General features: G+C 40.6%; 1 protein-coding gene across 4 annotated transcripts in view; it reads right to left on the bottom strand.

Moving 5' to 3' along the window:
• The window catches only part of vti1a (vesicle transport through interaction with t-SNAREs 1A), a 329248-nt gene extending 306610 nt beyond the window's left edge, over positions 1-22638 (bottom strand). For all 4 annotated transcript variants that reach the window (XM_033033856.1, XM_033033854.1, XM_033033857.1 and 1 more), the window contains exons 1-3: positions 22518-22638; positions 12110-12168; positions 3562-3672 (exon numbers count right to left, since the gene is read on the bottom strand). In XM_033033856.1, coding sequence (XP_032889747.1) covers positions 3562-3672; positions 12110-12168; positions 22518-22611 — 264 coding nt within the window. In that variant the 5' untranslated portion in view covers positions 22612-22638. The remainder of the gene's footprint in view (positions 1-3561; positions 3673-12109; positions 12169-22517) is intronic.
• Positions 22639-22665: the final 27 nt, after the last annotated feature.

Here is a 22665-nt window from a genome sequence, read left to right as displayed (position 1 = left end):
CATGATTGACAGTTGGTTTCAACGAACAGACTGAATACTACACAAAACATCACAGGACAAAAGTAGCCAACAATTGTGTGCTTCTTAAAATTTCATTCTAGATTCTGTTTTCCCAATTGGTTACAATAATTTAACCTTTATCCAAGTGTAAATTGTTTACTATGAAATATGATGAAAAAATGTTTCCTACACCAAATGCATACCATGAAAACGTCCGCGCACAACACACCACAGAACAATTCAAAGAAACAATTAACTATGAGATTATATTGTAATACAGAAAACAGTTGGCCGAAAGCCTCATTTTGGAATTTTTTTAGCAATAAGTCTCAGGTAACACTAAAGTGAATTTTATGGATTATATACAACTGAAATTAAATGCAAACAAAAACTAATAAAAGATGAGAAATATGTTCTAGTCCTTTGCAGCCTTTTTATGCACAGAATTTCCTCAAACATTTTTAGGAACTTTAATTTAAAGATTTGCTTTTCCATCATATTGCTAATAGATTCAGTATAATACTCAAGGGATGGTAACAGCATGTTGATTTGTGAAAGAAAATTACAAATATTGGGCACATCAGACTATCACAATTGCGTCCATTGCAAAACGAATATAAAATTCAGAGGAAATGGATGCTGGAAAATGATTATATTCCAAAAATGGTTCACATCTGAAACGGTAATATAATGAAGCAAAATGTTACCGAGCCAAATATATTAATTTACACTAAATATTAAATTATTATTTTTAGAGATCTAGGGTAAATTACCTGATTGAGGGAAATGGATAGACACATTTTTGGGTGGGTCCCATATTTACCAATGAGGAAGAGGGGAAATTTAAGGCATAGTGAAAGAGCAGGGTGGTAGGATTCAGAGAGGGAGCAGTGAAAGACGGTCTCACAAACTCACGCCAGAGAGAGGAGAATTACTTCAAAAAGAACATTCCTTGATGAGATTTCGCAGTGTAGCAGTGAAATGAAGACAGAAGAGACTGCAGAGGGTCCCGATCCAAAATGTCATCTCTCCATTTACCTCCACTGATGCTGGCTGACCTGCTGAGGTCCTCTGGTAGTTTGTTGTTTTGCTCAAAATTCCAGCATCAGCAGTCTCTTGCGTCTCTACATTACCTGATAGCTTATCAAACCTGGAAATTATCCAGGTCCTAGCACGAAACTTTTAGTAAAGCATTAGCATTGACTGACATCATATAGATTCTACAAAATCCTCACAAGATTTTAGACAAGAAACTATTTTACTTCCCACACTGTAGTACCAAGCTGTTATCATACAGTTCCCTGGAGCCACTGTCACTGATAGATATCCTTGTAATGGAGCAAATCCTATGCCATTTCATGTGATAGTCAACCTAACTTAAACAAATTCACTGAAAAAGAACGCAAAAAGATTCCGCTACTGATCATGGCAGCAATGCTGTCAACTGCACCCTTCAAAGAAAAATACTAAGTAAAAGATCAACAGTCACCACTCCCACAACACATGGCAGCTTTCTGATCACCTTTTATATGAAGCCTGGATGTAGCGACCACCACTGCTGCTGCTTCTAATTCAAATGTTACAGATTCTAACCTAGATATGGTTATGAGCAAAATTAAAAGGTAAGAATTACAGAAATCTAACTTAAAAGAAAAAAATCCAACTTCTCAAAAAAAATGATTTAAAAAAAAAAATGAATTCAAAGTATTTTAGGAGACCACGCACATTCAGCATTGCATGCTTTCTGGTTTTATCTAGAACTATAAGTTAACAAACTGCCAGCATTATATCCTTAAGAGGTTGATGCTTTGTACCTCTATTTCACGGAAGAAGGACATATGATATGAAGACAGAAATTGCTGCAAAGACTCTGTAGGTCAGGCAGCATCTGTGTAAAGAGTAACATAACGTTTCAGGTCTGAGATCTTTCATCACATTACTCTGTTCCTTTCTGACAAAAGGTGCAGGACCTGAAACGTTAATTATTCTCTTTCCACAGATACTGTCTGATCTGCTAAGTGTTTCCAGGAAGTTTTGCATATATTTCAGATAGTGAGAAACTCCAGTTTTTTTTTTAACATTTTCATCTACAAGAACATTATTGTCTGATCTGTTGTTATTAAATATCTAGCCGAATTGAAGAAAGCAAAATGGTTGGTAAAGCCTATTGAAAATAGTTATAACAATTGGATTGTGAAATGAATATAATCTGTGAAGTTAAATACATTTAAACCTAGAATGGGATGAGCCATCATTTATAGATACTCCATTGTATTGTCTTTTAAACTGATTCATTAGGATGAAATGAGGAATATTTTTACCCATTTGCTCAGTTGTTTGATACCGGAACTGTTGTTTGATAGTGGAACAAAAAATAAAATCAGTAGAGTGAATGTCAGCTTTACATCTTGAATAGGAAACAAAGAGTGCTGTGTAATTCCACCAATGAAAATCATGTGTTGTTCATAAAATCTGTTATTTTCATTCTATTATTTCTGCAATGTTAATATAGTATGTGGTGACAGCTGTACTGTACCATAGTTTAGAAAAACTGCAGCATGGAATTTCCAGTTCCTTTGACATCGTCAACCAAAGTTTGCTTACACCTAGCTATTTCTGAAAAGCTTCCCACGTATGAAAGCTGTGTAACAAATGTTCAGAGTGTTTTTATGGGAAGTTTGTATTTCTTTTATTTGCCTTTTTTCCTCTCATCTGAAAATACCATCTTGTACTGATGTACTATTTTAGTGGACCCAGTAATTTTCCAAAATTTCAAACTAGTGTTAGCCTTACCTGTACAGGTCCAAATGTCATGAGGTGGCTGACTAATGAACACTAGGGAATGAAGTGCCAAAACCAATCGTGCTCGGCACGTCTTCCTGGCTTTCCGGCAGTGGTTAATAGGTAAGAGTCACGAGTAGAAATACAAGTTGATTGTTCCCTTTGTAAAACCAATATGTTCAACGTTGACCTAACATGACAAAATCTTGCAGCACAGGAGAAGAGTTTTCATCTCGCTGTGTCTTTGCAGGAGATATTCATTTAGTACTGGTGTTCTATTTTTACTCATAGCTCAGTACTTGTCCTTATTAAATATGCCTCCAATGGCTTTGCGAAACGTGTTATTAAATCTATTTAACCCCATGAACCAAAATGGGAAGCACAAGAAATATTTCCTTCTGGTTACTGCTACTTTGGATTTTCTTCTTCCTCTAAAGTCATGGTCTGCATAGTCAATGTAGGGAGAGTCTGGACTTCCTAGACTGCATGCCTTAATACACCAAGAACTGTGTGCTTACTCATTTAACCACGACGGGAGCAACATCGTTGTTGTCGGAAGTAGTAAATGTAGTAAAATAGTCATACGATTAATATCTATCAAAAATCTATCAACGTTTTTTGGCGAGATTAACAACTCTTACATTACCAGTTTAGCAATAATGTTATACCCTAAAGTAACATTAAGACTATTCAAATATATCAAGGTATTTCATCTACTTCAAAAATGTTTGTGATATTTGTGTAGTCTAGTGTCTCAATAAGTAGTAGAAATTAACTTACAAAGTCATTATCAAGCTTTGTCAGTTCTTGCTTGTAACTCTTCATTCGAGTGCTCAACAGGCCACGGCTCTGCAGTGGTATCTCACGCACCTCAAGATCCATTTGTTCGAGCTGTTACCAAAGTTTAAATAAATAAAGAAGGAAAATATTGCTGTAAGATCATTTTGAAGCAGAAATTTGTTTAATATAGAAATGCTACATCAATTTACAAACTATCCATCACCATTATTAAATAAATGTTTTTTTTCTTAACAACATACAGTCATAGAGTTAAATAGCATGGACACAGGCCCAACTTGTCTATAGACAAAGATGCCCATCTAAGTTAGTCGAATGTTGGGCCCATATTCCTTTAAATCGTTCCCTTCCATGTACCTGCCCAAATGTCTTTTAAACATACTAATTGTCCCTGCCTCTATCACTTCCTCTGGAAGCTCGTTTTATATCCCCACCACCGTCTTCATGAAAATCTTGCCCCTCAGATCACCTTTAAATCCTTCTCGCTCGTGTAAAACCTATGCCTTCTGGTTTTAGACTCCCCTGCCCTGCGAAAAAGATTATGACTACCCTATTTATGCTCTTTGTAATTTTATCAACCTTCACCAGGTCATCTCTCAGCCTCTTTCATGCCAGGGAAAGTCACAGCCTACAATACCTCACCTTATAAGGCACGACCTGCAATCCAGGCAATATCCTTGTGAATCTTTTCTGCTCCGCCAGTTTAATAACAGCCTTCCTACAACATGGCAACCAGACCTGGTCATAATATTTAACGGTAGTTTATATAACTTTTTGTACAACAATAACATGACGTCCCAACTCTCGTACTCAATGCCACAGTCGATGAAGGCAGGTATGCCAGATGCCTTTCTCACTACTTTTTCAAGGAATTATGTACACCATATAACTATATAACAATTACAGCACGGAAACAGGCCATCTCGACCCTTCTAGTCCGTGCCGAACACGTATTCTCCCCTAGTCCCATACACCTGCGTTCAGACCATAACCCTCCATTCCTTTCCCGTCCATATAACTATCCAATTTATTTTTAAATTATAAAAACGAACCTGCCTCCACCACCTTCACTGGAAGCTCATTCCACACAGCCACCACTCTCTGAGTAAAGAAGTTCCCCCTCATGTTACCCCTAAACTTCTGTCCCTTAATTCTCAAGTCATGTCCCCTTGTTGAATCTTCCCTACTCTCAGTGGGAAAAGCTTATCCACATCAACTCTGTCTATCCCTCTCATCATTTTAAAGACCTCTATCAAGTCCCCCCTTAACCTTCTGCGCTCCAAAGAATAAAGCCCTAACTTGTTCAACCTTTCTCTGTAACTTAGTTGCTGAAACCCAGGCAACATTCTAGTAAATCTCCTCTGTACTCTCTCTATTTTGTTGACATCCTTCCTATAATTAGGCGACCAAAATTGTACACCATACTCCAGAATTGGCCTCACCAATGCCTTGTACAATTTTAACATTACATCCCATTACACCTTGATCTCTCCATTCAAGCGCACTCGCCAGGCCCCTGCCATTCAGTACGTAAGCTTACCCTGGTTTAACTTAGCAAAGTGCATCACTCCATAAGGAGTTTGAGTAAAATTCCATATGCCATTCCTCTATCCCCTTTCTTAGTTGATCAATATCCCATTGTAACCTGAGACAAACTTCTTCACTGTCCACTACAACACCAACTTTGGTGTCTTCAGCAAACTTAATAATCATGTCAATGTTATCCTCACACAAATCATCAATATTATCTAATATATATAAAACCAAATACATGGGACTGGCCACTGATCCCTGCAGCACAACACTGGTTTTCCAATCTCAACAATAATCACCGCTCTCTTCCCCCCTTGCAACCTCAGTTGATGCAACACTTCTCCTTTCACCTCTTCCCTTTATACCATCCAAGCAACCAAAAATGCCTCTCCACGTGGAGCTCTGATTTACTTGCACTTTTTCCAATCTAGTGTATTGCATTTGTTGTTCACAAGGTGGTCCTCGACAATGAAAAAACAAACATAAATGGGGTGATTGCTTCACAGAACATCTGCATTCAGTCATCAGAGGAGACCTTAAGTTTCTCTTTCCCTTCCCAGCTGATTTAACTCCTCATGCCACCCCCATTCTGTGGCCTCTCATAATGTCATTGATCAACACACGCTTGAGGAACAACACCCAATTGTCCTACTGGGCACCTTGCAGCCTTCTGGATTTAACTGACTGCTCACACAACCTTTTTTGTTGTGTTCTGAACTACAATATTGACCTCTGCAATTTCAGGTAAATTGTTTTCTCGGTCTGTGTCATTGATCCACCTGTACTATTCGCTCAGGTCATTGTTTCTCCATTTACCTTCCTCTCTGGGAGTGGAGAAATTGCCCAGCCTGACCTGGTATTTGTCCTCCTGCTCTGCATCGTCCTCCTTGTCCTCTTGCGCTGCATTGCACAATTTGCACGTTCTTTTGTCTATGTTCTTTCGTCAAAGTTCTCGCCCTCTAACTGCTCCCATTCACCTGATGACCTTGTTTACAGCTTATTCCCATGGTCACCCCAGTTTTATCCTATCAGAGACATCCCCTCCCTAACTCTCCCTGAAGCTTTACGGTCTTTTTTCCAGTTCTTCTAAAGGTTTGCAAACTGAAACATTAACTCTGTTTTTCTCCAGTAGTTGCGGCCTGGCCTGCTGAGCATATCCAGCTTGTCATGCATTCCTTTTCTCCAGAGATGCTGCCTGACCCGCTGAGTTACTCCAGCATTTTGTGTTTATCTTCAACACAAATACAAGAGAAGGAGGTCTACGACTCTACTTCCTTGAAAGATTGATCAGATTCAGGATGTCAATCCTTACTTTATTGAACTTCTACAAGTGTACTGCAGAGAATATACTGATTGGTTGCATCATGGTTTGGTTTGGCAAATCGAGCACCCAGGAACGAAGGAGACTACAGAGAATAATACGCTTTGTTCTGTCACAGGTACTGTGACACCACTATCAAAGGGATCTATAGGAGGTATTGCCTCAAAATGAGAGCCAATATCATTAAAGACCAACCCCTTCTTGGCCGCACTCTATTGTTGATACCACCATTAGGAAGAAGGCATAGGGGTTTGACAACCATGTCCGTCAGGTTCAAAGATAGCTTCTATCCACCAACCATTAGAATCTTGAACACAAAACTAACAACATTAAGCTCTGCATCTATAATCTTACAAACTTCAGTTTTGCACTACGAAGGTTACCTTGTGGTACAGTTAGTAATTTATTGTATTTTTAATTATTATATATTTACCTGTGTTTTTGCATATAGGCCTGTTAAGTTGCAGCAAGTAATAATTTCATTGTTTCATTGTCAGTACATATAAGTATCACTCTTGACTCTCATGGAATTGTATAAATGATAGTTAATTTACAGCTTACAATATTGCAAACAGCTATAATCACCACACGGCAGAAAGGTTGTAACAGCAGCCAAGACAGTGCAAAGACTTAAAAACAAGTTGCCAGGTCTGTAATTATTTTTGTTATTAGGTAAAAATGGTTAAGATATGGTACATTTTTGGAAATTAGATAATTTAATCAAGAGGTACAAATTTATGATATGCCTGGACAAATGACCCATTTCCTTTGGCCTAGGTAATAACTAAAAAGCATAGATTTAAAGTAATTGGTCAAAGGATTAGAAGCGATTTGCAAATAAGTATTTTCCTCTCAATGATTAGAAGCACACCACAACGTTTAAGTTTAGATTTAGGTTTATTATTGTCACAAGGTTTATTGAAAAGCTTAGTTTAGCATGCTATCCAAACATGTACCATACATGCATATAATCAAGTCAAACTCAAGTACATTTGATAGAGCAAAGGAGAGAATAGAAAGTGCAGAATGTAGTTCTCAGCATTGTTGCGCATCAGTTCCATGATTAATGTCCAATGTCCTCAAAGGGGAAGAGGTGAATCGGACAGTACCCTAGTTTATGAAAGGACCATTCAGAAGCCTGAGAACAGAGAAGAAGAAGTGTGGTAGTGCACGCTTTCAAGCTTCTGTTCCTGCTGCTGGACGGGAACAGGGATAAGAAGGAATGACCGGAGTGGGATAAGCCTTTGATATGTTGGCTAATTTTCCAAGGTAGCATGAAATATAGGTGGAGTCAATGGTGGGAAGTCTAGTCTGCATGATGGACTGGGCTACATCTACAACTCTTTGCAATTTCTTCCAGTCTTTGGCAGAGCTGTTCCCAAATCAAGCTGTGGTGCAAAACTACAGTATGCTTTCAATGATGATCTGTAAACGTTTGTAAGAGTCACTGAAGGCATGCCTAATTTCCTCATTCTCCTCAAGAAGTAGAGGCATTGGGGTGCCTTCTTGGCTGTCACATCATTGTGGTTGGCCCACGACAAATCATTGGTACTATTGACATCAAGGAAGATGAAGCTTTCAACCATTTCCACTTCCCTACCATTATTACTGATTATGCCGTGAAATCATCATACTTGCTGAAGTTAATAACTAGCTCCTTCATCTTGTTGACATTCACGGAGAGGTTATTGTCCTAACACTGTGTCACCAAGTTCTTTATCCACTTGCCTTCCTCTGTCTCATCGTTGTTCATGAATCGGCCAACCACAGTGGTGTCGTCTACAAATCTATAGGTGGAATTAGAGCCACATTTGGCCATACAGTCACGAGTGTTTAGAGAACATAGTAGGAGACTGAGAAGGCATCCTTGCAGGCACCGGCGTTGAGTTATTATCGACGATGTGCTGACACCTATCCTTACTGATTGAGGTCTGTGGATCAGAAAGTCGAGGATCCCGTGGCAAGGAGGGTAGCTGATTCCTCGGTCCAGAAGTTTGAAGATAAGCTTGGATAGGATCATGATGTTGAAGGAAGAGCTGTAGTCGATAAACAGGTGTATAGCATATGGGGCACTTGTTATCTAGGTGTTCCAGAAGCTTTGAAGCGATACTGTATTAGCAAAGCCAACTTTTGACCAGCATGTACACAATAGTCAAATAGCCTCTTCCTCAGAGGACACAAAGAATGCAGATGCTAGAATGTGGGGCAAAAAAATAAATTGCTGGAAGAACTCAAATGGATAACACAATGGAAGAACACAAAAAAAATGGATAGACCCTAAATGTCATCAGTCCATTTCCCTCACCAGATGCTGCCGGACCCGCCTGAGCTCCTCCAGCAGTTTATATTTAGCCTCTTCCTATGCTGCACATTTCTATGATTATAGTACTGGTAATGGAGATCTGACAAATATTTGAGGAAATAGACTGGTAATTTGCAGCCAAGTTTCGGGATTGCGGAAATAAGATGCAAGAAAATATATCCAAGCACCTTCGAGTAGACAAGCCCTTTCCAGATAGCAAGCCAATGCTTGATAGCTTTTTAGAAATCAAATAGTTGTTAGGTTTCAGAAACGAGTTATAGTTTATGGCGTAACATGTCCATCCTGGGTCTTCAGTAAAATCAAAAAATAATTCATCTGTACCTCACAGAGCGACAAGTTATCAACCATCAATATTTATATGATTATCCCTTAAATGATGCGCATGTCTCTCTCATATCTGACACAGATTTCCATTAATTCCACATCCCACTGAATGGGACCACATCTGGATTACTGTGCAACATGTATCTATTTACTGAAGAAAAGGCACATACTTGCATAGAAAGTTCACCAGACTGATTCCTGGGATGGCACGTCTGTTATATGAGGAGAGTTTAGATTGACTCAGCCTGTATTTACCAGAGTTTAGAAGAATGAGAAGGGAGCTCACTAAAAAATACAGAATTTTGTACGTTTCAATGAGGTCCGACAGGCATGACAGCCTGGATGCAGGAAGGTCAAATCCCCTGGCAGCAGGATATAGAACAGAGGTGTAGGTCAAGAAAAGCAGAGGATGTAGGTCAAGATATTTAGGAGTGAGCAAAAAAGTACTCGCAAAATGGTGATGCAGTGGAATCCTCAAACTCAGGAGGCTCTAGAGGTGAGCTGGTTGAATATATTTTAGAAGAGAGATATGTTTCTATACACAAAAGGCACCAGCAACTATGAAGAGAAAATGATAACCTACATTAAAGCAGATGATCAGCCGTGATTGTACTGAATGGCAGAGCAGGCGAGAAGAGCAAAATCATCTTTCCTGCTATTTCTCTATGCCTATCTAACTCAACCACCATTCTTTGAAAACAAATTTAATGCAAAGTCCTGTTTCAGTAACTTCTCAACCAGAATAAATGCAACCAAATGTTTACTGCTATCGTCATCAGTAAAAAACTGTAGCAGATTCACCAAAACTAATGGAAATAGAAGTTCGGCAACCAATCATCCACCACCCAATGTCCACCAGCGCTAAAGAATTTTTATTTTGCTAGTCATTAAGCAAAGTATTCTAATGTTGGAAAGTTCTATTCAGTCCCATTCTATATTTCATTGACAAGAAATATCATATCTCAAACGTCTTCCACAAGCAAGTTTTCTAATCCTGAATTCATTTTGATAAATTGACTGTGTTAATATCTTTATGGCCACTTTCACAACAGAAAGCCTCACACTGGACACAGCGATGTGACTGTGCCATAGCTTATATAAATTTGCCATTAGTTCATTCTCCATTCTTAAATTTATAGAACTTAAAATGTTAGCCTTTTGTTACAAAAAACATAGTTTGATACATTTGCATTCTCTTCACATTTATGTCTTTGAACTCATCGTTGGGTTTCATAATTCTCTCTCTTTAGTCTTTTCACTGAATGTGTACACACCATTCCTTATTTTTAAATCTAGAATTTGTAACCTTGCATTCAGTCACATTAGATAGCATATCCCAAATATATTACCCCTAGTTCATTCATCTCTTTTATCTTCACTGTACCGCATAGTGTTTGCAAATGCCCCAAGACCATGATTCCTATACTCATCTATATCATCTATGTTTACAGAAAAAGAACAGAACTGAATCAGGGGGAATATGAGATTTCTTTAAAGTCAAATTGGGTGGTATGTTACGAAGAAATGTGCACAGAGGCACAGTAGCATAGAAAGCCGCCTCACAGTGACCTGCGTTCAATCCTGACCTCTGGTGTTGTCTATGCAGAGTTTGCACATGTGCGTTTCCTCCTGGTGTTCTGAAATTGCTCCTAGTATGCAGATGGTGAGAATCTATAGGGAAGAGTTAATGGGAATGCTAAGAGAATTAAATGGGGTTACTGTAACTGGATATTTTATAGTTAGTGGGCGAAAAGGCCAAGTTAAATTACTCTTTGACAGCAACTTTAAGACTTAATGGACTTTTTTAACATAGCTGCTTTCATTAATTTCTACACTACAGCTCTCTATTGTTTTGTGATAGCAATTATTTCCAAAGGTAATTTAGGACCCTACAGATGCAGAGCAAGGGTCTGAAATTCAGGTACGTGCAATCCATGCAAAATTGATTTTGCAACTTTGGGAGTCTAACTTGAACCTGCCCTGCAGATTAAGGAATCCAGAAATAATAAAGCAAGTCCATCAAACTACAGGCCCAGCGAGAAATCTCAGCCATTAATTAAGTTGTGTTTATTGTCATATGCACAAGTATGGCAAGATACAGAAACTATGAAAAATCTTGCTTGCAGCATTACAGGCACATAATTACAAAAACAAATTACACGTAAATTATACCTAAATTACACATACAATTTCTAAAACAAAATAAAGAATGTACAAAAAAATTGCGAAACACAATGGTAGCAGTGAGAAGAGGGTGTGGCCAAGATGGTGAGCACCCTTGATGACAGATGCCACCTTCTTGAAATAGTGCCTCGTGTAGATGGTTTCAATAGAGGGGAGGGCTATGCCCATGATGGACTAGACTGAGTCCACCCCTCTCCGCAGCCTCTTGCGCTCCTGTGCATTTGAATTGCCATAACAGCCAGGAATACATTCTAAAGGACATCTGTAGAAGTTTGTTAGACTATTAGGAGACACGTGGAATCTCTTGAAGCTTCTAAGAAAGTAGTAGCACCAGTGTGCTTTCTTCATGATTACATCTTTGAGATGGGCTCAAGACTGATCATTTGAGATGTTAATGCCTAGAAATTTGAAGCTGCTAACTCTCTCCTCCACCAACCCACCAATGAAAACTAGCGTGTGATCCTCTGACTGTATCAAAATGGAGCATCGGAGCATCCTGCCATCAGAACACAATAGCTGGAGAAATCCAAACACGTTTTTCCAAAGGGAGTGATTATACATTTGACGACATTGTATATCAAGCACACAAACTAAACGCACAAATTATCACGTTTGTTCCAGCAGAAATGGTCCGACTAAATTGAACCTCATCTGGAAATGAAGAATTTGGCCTTCTTGCTCAAATTAACATCAAAGATGAACCACTAAAGAGGATGGAATAAAATTAGTCATTTATATTGTTACTGTATCTATATAAATTAAATTCACATCTTTCACTCCTCACGTCCAAATTTAACACAAATCACGACGAATTAATTAGACTTCCACAATAATAGGCTTCTTACCAGTTCCCGAGCTTCTTCCATTTGCTTTTCCACATTTGTAACCATACCTTTCTTGTCATCTAGAAAATTAACAAACGAATAAATATTCCAGATTTCATTACATGAATCTTCCTAAAGAGATTAACATTATATTTAGATGGCTTTGAGTTAATGGTGTACTTACTTTAGCATTTAAATTTGATACAAAATCATTAACAATCAAAACCATAAAATGTACAAGTTATTGTTGCAAGACAGCAAGTGACAATAACAGTTTTTATATGCTCAAATTATTTAAATTAAGAACTGGTGCCAAATACATCAAGGATTCAAGTGCGTGATGACAGGTAACCTTAATTCCACAACAGCAATACCGTACAATGCAGCATTATATATAATTGACATTTTTGGACAATTAATGTTCGGTTCATCATGCGCTTTAATTGAACCCCAGTGATGATGCAACAGAACTATTAAAATGGAGACCCAAGAGACAACAGGAGGAATCTGGAGGAAAAGAAAACAAACTGCTGGAGGAACGTAGCGATTCAAACAGCATCTGTGGAGACAAAAGGATAGTCAACATTAAGTCATGACCCTGTAACCTGATGCAGGATCATGACCTGAAACTATCACCATTCATTTGCCTCCATAGATGCTGCTTGATCTGCTGAGTTCCTCCAACAGTTTATTTTTGTTCCAAAACTATTAGAATGCTATTTTTCTTCGCTGTGTTAATTATTCCAAACACACAGAAAATAGTTCATGATTACGATTTGTAATATTTGAAAGAAAATTCAGAACAATGGTGGAAATGACAAAAAAAGTTGTAGGGAAATTGTTTTGAGCTTATATACCAAGACAGTCATGCAAGAGAACTGTACAGGATCTTTAGAAAGACACAAATTGCTGGAGTAACTCAGCAGGTTAGGCAGCATCCCTGGAGAACACGGATAGGTGACGTTATGGGTCAGGGCCCTTCTTCAGGCACGGATGGGTAACATTTTGGGTCGGGACCCTACTTCAGTAACATGGATAGGTAACGATTTAGGTTGGGACCATTCTTCAGAAATATGGGAAAGCGATGTTTTGGGTCAGGACCCTTCTTCAGCAAAATCGATAGGTGACATTTTTCTTTTTTTCCCCCACAAATGCCACCTGACCTGTTGAGTCTTTCCAGCATTTTCTGTTTTTGATCTTTCAAATGCCAAAGCAGGCTCAAACAAACAACTCCTGCTCATATTTTTTGTTATGCTAGAGCAAGCAAAAATAAATTGTTTCCATCTGTTGATCGCCAAAGATCAGGGGATTAAGATGACTGGCAAAAGAGTAGGCGATAATACGAGGAAAGCAATTTTAGGTAGTGAATTTCTGGACCTGCTCAGACAGAATGTTGATGTATAAAAGGATGATGAGAACTAATTCAATGGCAACATTCAAGAGAATGGGGTAAATACCAGAAGGCAAAGAAAACCAGCCAACTAAGTGGAAAACTGGGATTAATGGAATAACATGACCACAGAACCAACAGTTCAAAATTTGAAGAAAAGCACGTTATCTGTACTGTCACATGCACTGATCATATTGTTCATCAGTTCCTTTTCAGTAGATGACAGCATAAGCAATATGTATTATTTTTATTATTAACTGCTCCCTGCAAGCAGCGAGCAATGAGGGATAAACTCACATTAAAAATTCTGAAATAGTACAACCAATAGCATCAATAGGTTACTTAATGTTGCGTTGTTTTGACTATAGAATTTAGCATTTAAATTCACCCCTTGGGAGGAATAGGCAATTTACTGCTGTCATTGCACACAAAAGGATTTATACTTTGCCTTGTCATTGGTCTGGGGTTCTGGGAGTTAGTGGGGATAGAAATAAAAGGAAAACTGCAGCTGTTATAATTCTGAAGTAAATGCAGAAAATAGTAGATATACTCAGCAGGCCAGCATCTGTAGAAAAATGAACAGTTAATGTTTCAGGTTGAAGTCTTCATCAGAACTTCTCCAATTTCTATTTCTATTGATGCTATCAGACCTGCTGAGCTTTCTAACCTTTTCAGGTATGAGTTGCAGACATTTTAAGGAGACATGGAGCACATTCTTGAATCTTCCACCTGACTGTCTGGTAATTTCATCTCTGTCATGTTTGTGCATGATAGAACTAGGAATTGACTATTTGTGTTGGGAATCTGGTGTCATGCATACAAACAATGGCAAGGCTGCTTTATCAAAGGGAGCTGATGGAATGCTCTGTGTTCTGTTTCACAGAAACATGGCTCACCCCCAGCTCCCCAAACTCAGCGGTTCAGCCTGAAGGGTTCTCCATCCACCATCCATATGGACCGTACATTGGCATCTAGGAAAGGGAGAGGAGGGGGCGTCTGCCTCATGGTCAACTCTGCGTGGTGCTCAGACGTGGCAATCCTGTCCAACTCCTGCTCTCCACACCTCGAACATCTGACGGTGAAGTGCCGTCCCTTCTACCTCCCAAGGGAATTCACATCCATCATCCTGACCGCGGTCTACATCCCACCCCAGGCAGACGTCCGTCTGGCACTGGAGGAGCTGCACGCCGTGGTCAACAAACACCAGACGTCTTACCCCGAGGCATTTACCACCATTGCTGGGGGCTTCAATAAGGCAAACCTCAAGAATTCACTCCCTAACTTCCACCAACATGTCTCCTGCTGCACCAGAGGACCTAACACCCTCGACCATTGCTACACCACCATCAAGAATGCCTATCGTCCTATCCCTCGCCCTCACTTCGGTAAATCCGACCATACCGCGGTGCTGCTTCTTCCTGCCTACAGGCAGCAATTGAAGAGCGCACCACCAGAAGTGAGGACAGTACAGAGCTGGTCGGGGGGGGGGGGGGGGGGGGCATTAGAGGAACAACTCCAGGACTGTTTGGAGTCTGTAGACTGGGCAATGTTCAAGGACTCGGCAACGGACTTGATCGAATACGCCACAGTCGTTACAGACTTCTTAAAGAAATGTGTGGAGGACTGCATCCCTACAAAAACCTTCCGAGTGTTTCCTAATCAGAAACCTTGGATGAACTTTGAGATCCGCACTCTTCTGAAGTCCAGACACCGGGCATTCACGTCAGATGATACAGTGGCCTACAAGAAGTCCAGATATGACCTTGGTAAGGCCATCAAAAAGGCCAAAAGGGACTTCTGCTCCAAACTGGAGGATGAGCCAGATGTTCACCAGCTGTGGCGGGGCTGAATGCAATCACCTCCTACAAGGCGAAACCAGGAGGCAGCTCGAATGTCGTCGAAACATCACTTCCTGACGAGCTCAATGCGTTTTACCCATGCTTTGATAGGGAGAACACTGATGTGCCTTCCCGAGCCCCCATTCGCAGTGATGGTATTTCAGTCTCAGTCACAGAGGCCGACGTCAGGAAATCCTTCAGAGTGGTGAACCCCTGAAATGCGCCTGGACCTGATGGTATACCCGGTCGTGTTCTAAAAACCTGTGCGGACCAACTGGCTGGAGTTTTTACGGACATTTTCAACCTCTCAATTCTGAGGTCTGAGGTCCCCACCTGCTTTAAAAGGGCATCAATTATATCGGTGCCCAAGAAGAGTAAGGTGACGTGCCTCAATGACTATCGACCAGTGGCACTAACGCCGGTAGTGATGAAGAGCTTTGAGAGGTTGATCATGGAGCAAATCAACTCCTACCTCGACAAAAACCTGGACCCACTGCAGTTCGCTTACCGCCACAACATATCAATGGGGGATGCGATCTCGCTGGCCCTCCACTCCGCTCTGGACCACTTGGACAACAAAAACTCATATGTCAGGCTGTTATTCATCGATTACAGCTCGGCATTTAACACAATCATCCCCTCCAAGCTGGTTACCAAATTCGCAGAACTGGGTCTCTGCGTATCCCTCTGCAATTGGATCCTCGACTTCCTCATTCACAGACCACAGTCTGTTCGTATTGGTGGAAATGTGTCAGCCTCGATAACAATCAGCACGGGAGCACCTCAAGGCTGCGTGCTCAGCCCCCTGCTGTACTCACTCTATACTCATGACTGCGTAGCCGGTCACAGTGCGAACTCCATTATCAAGTTCGCTGATGACACCACTGTTGTGGGACGTATCACTGATGGGGATGAGTTGGAGTATAGAAGAGAGATCGAGCAACTGTCCATATGGTGCCAGCGCAATAACCTGGCCCTCAACACCAGCAAAACCAAGGAACTGATTGTGGACTTTGGAAGGAGTAGAATGGGGACCCACAGCCCCGTTTATATCAACGGGTCGATGGTTGAAAGGGTCAAGAGCTTCAAATTCCTGGGTGTGCACATCCCTGAAGATCTTTCCTGGTCCGAGAACACTAATGCCATTATCAAGAAAGCTCTCAGTGCCTCTACTTCCTGAGAAGATTACGGAGAGTCGGTTTGTCAAGGGAGGCTCTCTCTAACTTCTACAGGTGCACAGTAGAGAGCATGCTGACCCGTTGCATCGTTGGCTTGGTTCGGCAACTTGGAGCGCCTGGAGAGGAAAGACTACAAAAGTAGTAAACACTGCCCATCCATCATCGGCTCTGACCTTCCTTCCATCGAGGGGATTTATCGCAGTCGCTGCCTCAAAAAGGCTGGCAGTATCATCAAAGACCCACACCATGCTGGCCACACATTCATCACCCTGTTACCTTCAGGTGGAAGGTACAGGAGCCTGAAGACTGCAACAACCAGGTTCAGGAATAGCTACTTCCCCACAGCCATCAGGCTATTAAACCTGGCTCGGACAAAACTCTGATTATTAATAACCCATTATGGGACGACAGATGGCACAATGGGCTAAGTGTTCGGCTGGCAACCGGAAGGTAGCTGGTTCGAATCCCGCTTGGAGTGCATACTGTCGTTGTGTCCTTGGGCAAGACACTTCACCCACCTTTGCCTGTGTGTGTCCTTGGGCAAGACACTTCACCCACCTTTGCCTGTGTGTGTGGATGTAATTATGTGAAGCACTTTGGGGTCAATGCAAGTTGACTAAAAATGTGCTATATAAATAAAGAAATTTAATTTATCTGTTATTTGCACTTTATCAGTTTATTTAGTCATGTGTGTATATATTTATCTTATCGTATATGGACACATTGATCTGTTTTGTAGTAAATGCCTACTATGTTCTGTGTGCTGAAGCAAAGCAAGAATTTCATTGTCCTATACAGGGACACATGACAATAAACTCACGAACTTGAACAATGTGGCAGTTTTCTTATATGTTCAATGCGCTGGGAGGATTTTATAGAGACAGCTTTGGTGGTATCTTTCCTGTGCTTGACGTACTATTAGTTGTCTGAAGCATATAGGAAGCCAGGATCACTGCTGCTTGGCATAAGCTTTGTGCCAGTTTTTAAATACTGATTTTCAAACTGCATTCCTCAATCTATCAACAAAAGTCTCCATTGCCGATTGGAAGGCAATGGTGCATTTCATCACTGATGTCTGCCATCACCGAGAGGTGGCTCTTGTGATGTGTTTTTCAGGGATCAATGTAAACCTCCAAAGACTCACAAGGTATTCAGATGGAGTTCAATCAACATTTTAGATATTGCCTGTGCAGATTCTGGACATTATTTTCATGACCGCTTGTATTGCCTCCAGATGCATATTTTTCTCGCAAATATGGAAATACCAAGAAAGTTGCACAATTTACCTCTTAGTGAATGTCAATGGGAACTTATCTTAATGCAGGTTAATGGGAAAATAATCCAAGAGGATTTGATTGCCATGTGCAAGGATAGGTTTTAGGGCACAAGGATACAAGTAGAGGGAGAATATAGTCACAGAGTCGTACAGCATGGAAATAGGCCATTCAGCCCAACTCGTCCATGCTGACCAAGATGCCCCATATAAGCGTAGCCTATTTACCAGCATGTGGCCTATATCCCTTTAAACCCCTCCAAACTATGTACCTGTCCAAACGTCTTTTAAATGTTGTTATTGTTACCTACTTCAAACACTATATGATGAATAAGATTGCTTCCCTGTGGATCAGTAAGAATCTGATGTTAAACAGTCTTCTTCTGTGTTATAAACATAATGCAAAAAGGAGAAAGAAGAGCGCAAACCTTGATATATTTAAAGAGCGAGAGAGAAAACAAAATCTCTTCTCAATTGATAGCCATTGTTTTGCACCACACTGAGTATGAGGACTAGCTAAATGACTCAGTTCTGACCTCGTCACTGTATGATTTAGTTCCAATGTACTTGCCACTGAGCCACCAGAAATAATATGTTCTTTAAAAGAAAGAAAAATAGGATCTGATTTAAGTCTCATCCTAAAAACAAGGTAATTGTAATAGGATATCATTAGTGGGTGACTAATGTTTGTAACGGACTAAGAACTGAACAGTGAACAACAAGAAATGAACAAATTTTGCTTCATACGGTCATCATAATAAAGATTTTATAATTTTGGTTACGTTTATAAAAATGGAGAGACCTGACATAAGTATGAAAAAAATGAGAAAGGGTAGTCAGTCAGAATCTTATTTTGCCAGTGGAAATGTCAAAGACTAAAGGGCATAATTTTAAGATGAGAGGGGACACAGTGTAAAGGAGATGTGCGGGGTAAGTTTGTTTGTTTGTCTGTCTATCTATCTATTTTACACACAGCCACTCAATAGTGGGTGGGAAGGAACTGCAGATGCTGGTTGGTGTTAGGAGAGTGGTGTGTGGCCGGAATATACTGCCAGAGGTGGTGGAGGAGGCAGGTACAATAGTGGCATTTACAAGGCTTTTGGATAGGCTGGGAATGGAGGATATGGATCATGTGCAGGCAGAGGAGATTAGTTTAATCTGTCATCAAATTTGGTGTGGACACGCGAGCCAATGGGCCTGTTTCTGTGCAGTACTCTTCTATGTTCTAAGGTGAGTGGACATGGTTTAAAGAGGATGTGCGGAGCAAGTTTTTTTTATTTTTAAACACATGCATATGCAGGGAATAGAGGGATATGGATCACGTGCAGACAGAGGAGATTAACTTTGCATTTTGTTGGGCATGGACATTGTGGGCTGAAGGGCCTTTTCCTGTGTTTAACAGTTTTATGTTCTTTATTCTATGTTCTACAGTAATTGGGGGTCCACTTTAAATATACAATCTATTGATTTATCGAAAGGCTTAAGACACGAGATGAAGTGGGTAGTGGTTGGGGGAAACAATTCTAACTGCTTCTGTCTTTCTGAAACTTACAAAATTCTAACAAGGCTCAACAGTGCAGCTGTAAGAATAATGTCCAGAACCAAACCAAAAATAAGCAGTCAGTCATCATTCTGGATTGAGATAAGAAAATAAATCTTCATCCAGAACATACTGGAATTCTCTTCCCAAAAAGACTTTGGAAGTTCAGTCACAGTATATTCTAGGAAAATGTCAATAGATTTTATGGATATTAAGAGAATCAAGAGATACTGGGTTAGTGCAGGAAAGTTGAGTTGAAGTAAAAGATTAACCATGATCTTACTGAACACACAGAAGAGGCACAAAGGGTCGAATGGTTCGTTGCCGTCAATTAAGTAGGTTAACTTGGATAGGTATTGAGTAGGACTCTACAATTAATTAATTAAATGAAGCTGTTCTACCTAGTCTCACCATCACCACCTGATAATCGAGGCCTCAGTCATTTTTCTCTGATCTTCAAGGAAATGAAATAGAAATCCTTCAGGTTTTTGTGCTGCAGACATGATTCCAGTTAAGATATAATGTGCAGTACCTTTGTACTGTAGATAACCTTAATTATCACTACTTTCATAATCATACATCAAATACCATCATTTGTTAATGCCAAAATGGTCAATACAACATCTTGTCATAATTCTTGTCACAATCAAAAGAACAATCTGATACCAAGCAATCTTATATTTTCTTAGATGTTTCCAAGACCTTCATCTCTTCCTTGATAAAGGTAAACTACATTTTGTCCATCTTCTTATAATAACATTGGACACCTTTGTTCATCAATGGCTTTGTTCATTCTACTGCAATATTTTTCAGAGCACATTCTGCACTTTGATCACCCTCTTATTCTTATGAGACAGTTGATGAGAATTGTGTTTGAAAAAGAAAGTCGGGTGTCATGGAGCACGGAAACAGGTACACTGAACCCACCTGCCCACATTTGGTCCATGTCCCTCCAAAACATTCCTATCCATAAATAAGGGTTGGAAGAAGAGGGAGGTGTCATCCATTCAGTACAATCGAGAGTTAGGGAGTGGAACAAGCAGGTACAACGATAACATTTAAAATGCAATTGGATAACTGCTTGGATAGGAAAGGAATAGAGGGGTATGGGCAAAGTGAAAGGAACTGTCACTTGTGACAGTAGGTGCAGGAGTAGGCCATTCGGCCCTTCGAGCCAGCACCGCCATTCAATGTGATCATGGCTGATCATCCCCAATCAGTACCCTGTTCCTGCCTTCTCCCCATACCCCCTGACTGCGCTATCTTCAATAGCCCTATCTAGCTCTCTCCTGAAAGTATCCAGAGAACCGGCCTCCACCACCCTCTGAGGCAGAGAATTCCACAGATTCACAACTCTGTGAGAAAAAGTGTTTCCTCGTCTCCGTTCTAAATGGCTTACCCCTTATTCTTAAACTGTGACCCCTGGTTCTGGACTCCTCCAACATCGGGAACATGTTTCCGGCCTCTAGCTTGTCCAAACCCTTAATAATCTTATACGTTTCAATAAGATTCCCTCTCATCCTTCTAAACTCCAGAGTATACAAGCCCAGCCACTCCATTCTCTCAGCATATGACAGTCCCGCCATCCCGGGAATTAACCTTGGAAACCTACGCTGCACTCCCTCAATAGAAAGAATGTCCTTCCTCAAATTAGGGGACCAAAACTGCACACAATACCCCAGGTGTGGTCTCACTAGGGCCCTATACAACTGCAGAAGGACCTCTTTGCACTTATACTCAACTCCTCTTGTTAAGAAGGCCAACATGCCATTCACTTTCTTCACTGCCTGCTGTACCTGCATGCTTACTTTCATTAAATGATGAACAAGGACCCCCAGATCCCGTTGTACTCCCTCTTTTCCCAACGTGACACCATTTAGATAATAATCTGCCTTCCTGTTTTTGCTACCAAAGTGGATAACCTCACATTTATCCACATTAAACTGCATCTGCCATGCATCTGCCCACTCACCCAACCTGTCCAAGTCACCCTGCATTCTCATAGCATCCTCCTCACAATTCACACTGCCACCCAGCTTTGTGTCATCTGCAAATTAGCTAATGTTACTTTGAATCTCTTCATCCAAATAATTGATGTATATTGTAAATAGCTGCAGTCCCAGCACCGAGCCTTGCGGAACCCCACTAGTCACTGCCTGTCATTCTGAAAGGGACCTGTTAATCCCTACTCTTTGTTTCCTGTCTGCCAACCAATTTTCTATCCATGTCAGCACTCTACCCCCAATACCATGTGCCCTAATTTTGCCCACTAATCTCCTATGTGGGACCTTATCAAATGCTTTCTTAAAGTCCAGGTACCCTACATCCACTGGCTCTCCCTTGTCCATTTTCCTAGTTACATCCTCAAAATATTCCAGAGTGTAGTCAGGGATCTCGGTTAGCACGGACAAGTTGGGCCGAAGGGCCTGTATCATGCCGTAGAAATATGGCTTCAACTCAATCATTCAACACCAATAGTACGGATGAAAAGGAAACGGAATCATTTCAACGTGCATAACTGAGTATAGGCATTCATCAAATTTTGTATTAGATCAATTTCTTACACATTCTTTCAAGTGTAAATTTGTTTACTTACTGGTCTTTTACATTGATGACATTATTTTGTTAAATTATCAATTGAACAAGGTCCATCAAAGTGACTTTGTGGCTAAAATTGCAACAAAGTATTTAGATTAGTATAGACAGACCCTTCGTCTTTTTGGGGGTGTTAAGCTTCTCCACACGAAACCATGAGTTACAATATGGCAAATAAATTACGTGTCCGTCTCCAGTCATCCTGTGAATGAATGTGATCATGAATGATTGTCAAACAAGTTTCGCGTTGCTGCAATACTCGGGATTCTGGATTCCAGGCCAATGCACACTAGTTGCATTACCTAAACCTAATTCACTGCTTCACTGCTAATTGTAATTACTTATGAATATTGAATGGGTCACCTTTATGAATATTGAATGGGTCACCTTTCAAATCACCTGTGCCTAAAGTACGGCAGCCAAGTTGCTTTCGACGAAACAAGAGGCGTCCAACTGTTGAGATTGATATTATTTTGATAAATAAGGATGACATTGACAACACGTTTAGCCAACAACTACAGATAACATCGAGGAACACACACGATTCACAGCCGCCTGAAGCGCTCATCAACTCTCTCCAGGGTCAAACACATCATGCAGACAAGGTTTCCCCACCTCCAGATAACTTCGGTATCCTCCCCACTTTATTGGTGATGTCGGCCGTCAAGGTCCCGAAATCCTGCTCGTACACCTCGAAATCCGAGGACATGTTCAGCGGGGGTTGTGACTGTGACTGTGAGTTTAAAGCGCTGTCTCTGCAGCG

This window comes from Amblyraja radiata, chromosome 15, assembly GCF_010909765.2.
Source record: "Amblyraja radiata isolate CabotCenter1 chromosome 15, sAmbRad1.1.pri, whole genome shotgun sequence".
Classification (NCBI taxonomy): domain Eukaryota; kingdom Metazoa; phylum Chordata; class Chondrichthyes; order Rajiformes; family Rajidae; genus Amblyraja; species Amblyraja radiata.
The sequence above is the reverse complement of the archived record's forward strand: the minus strand, read 5'-3'. Positions and strand labels throughout refer to the sequence as shown.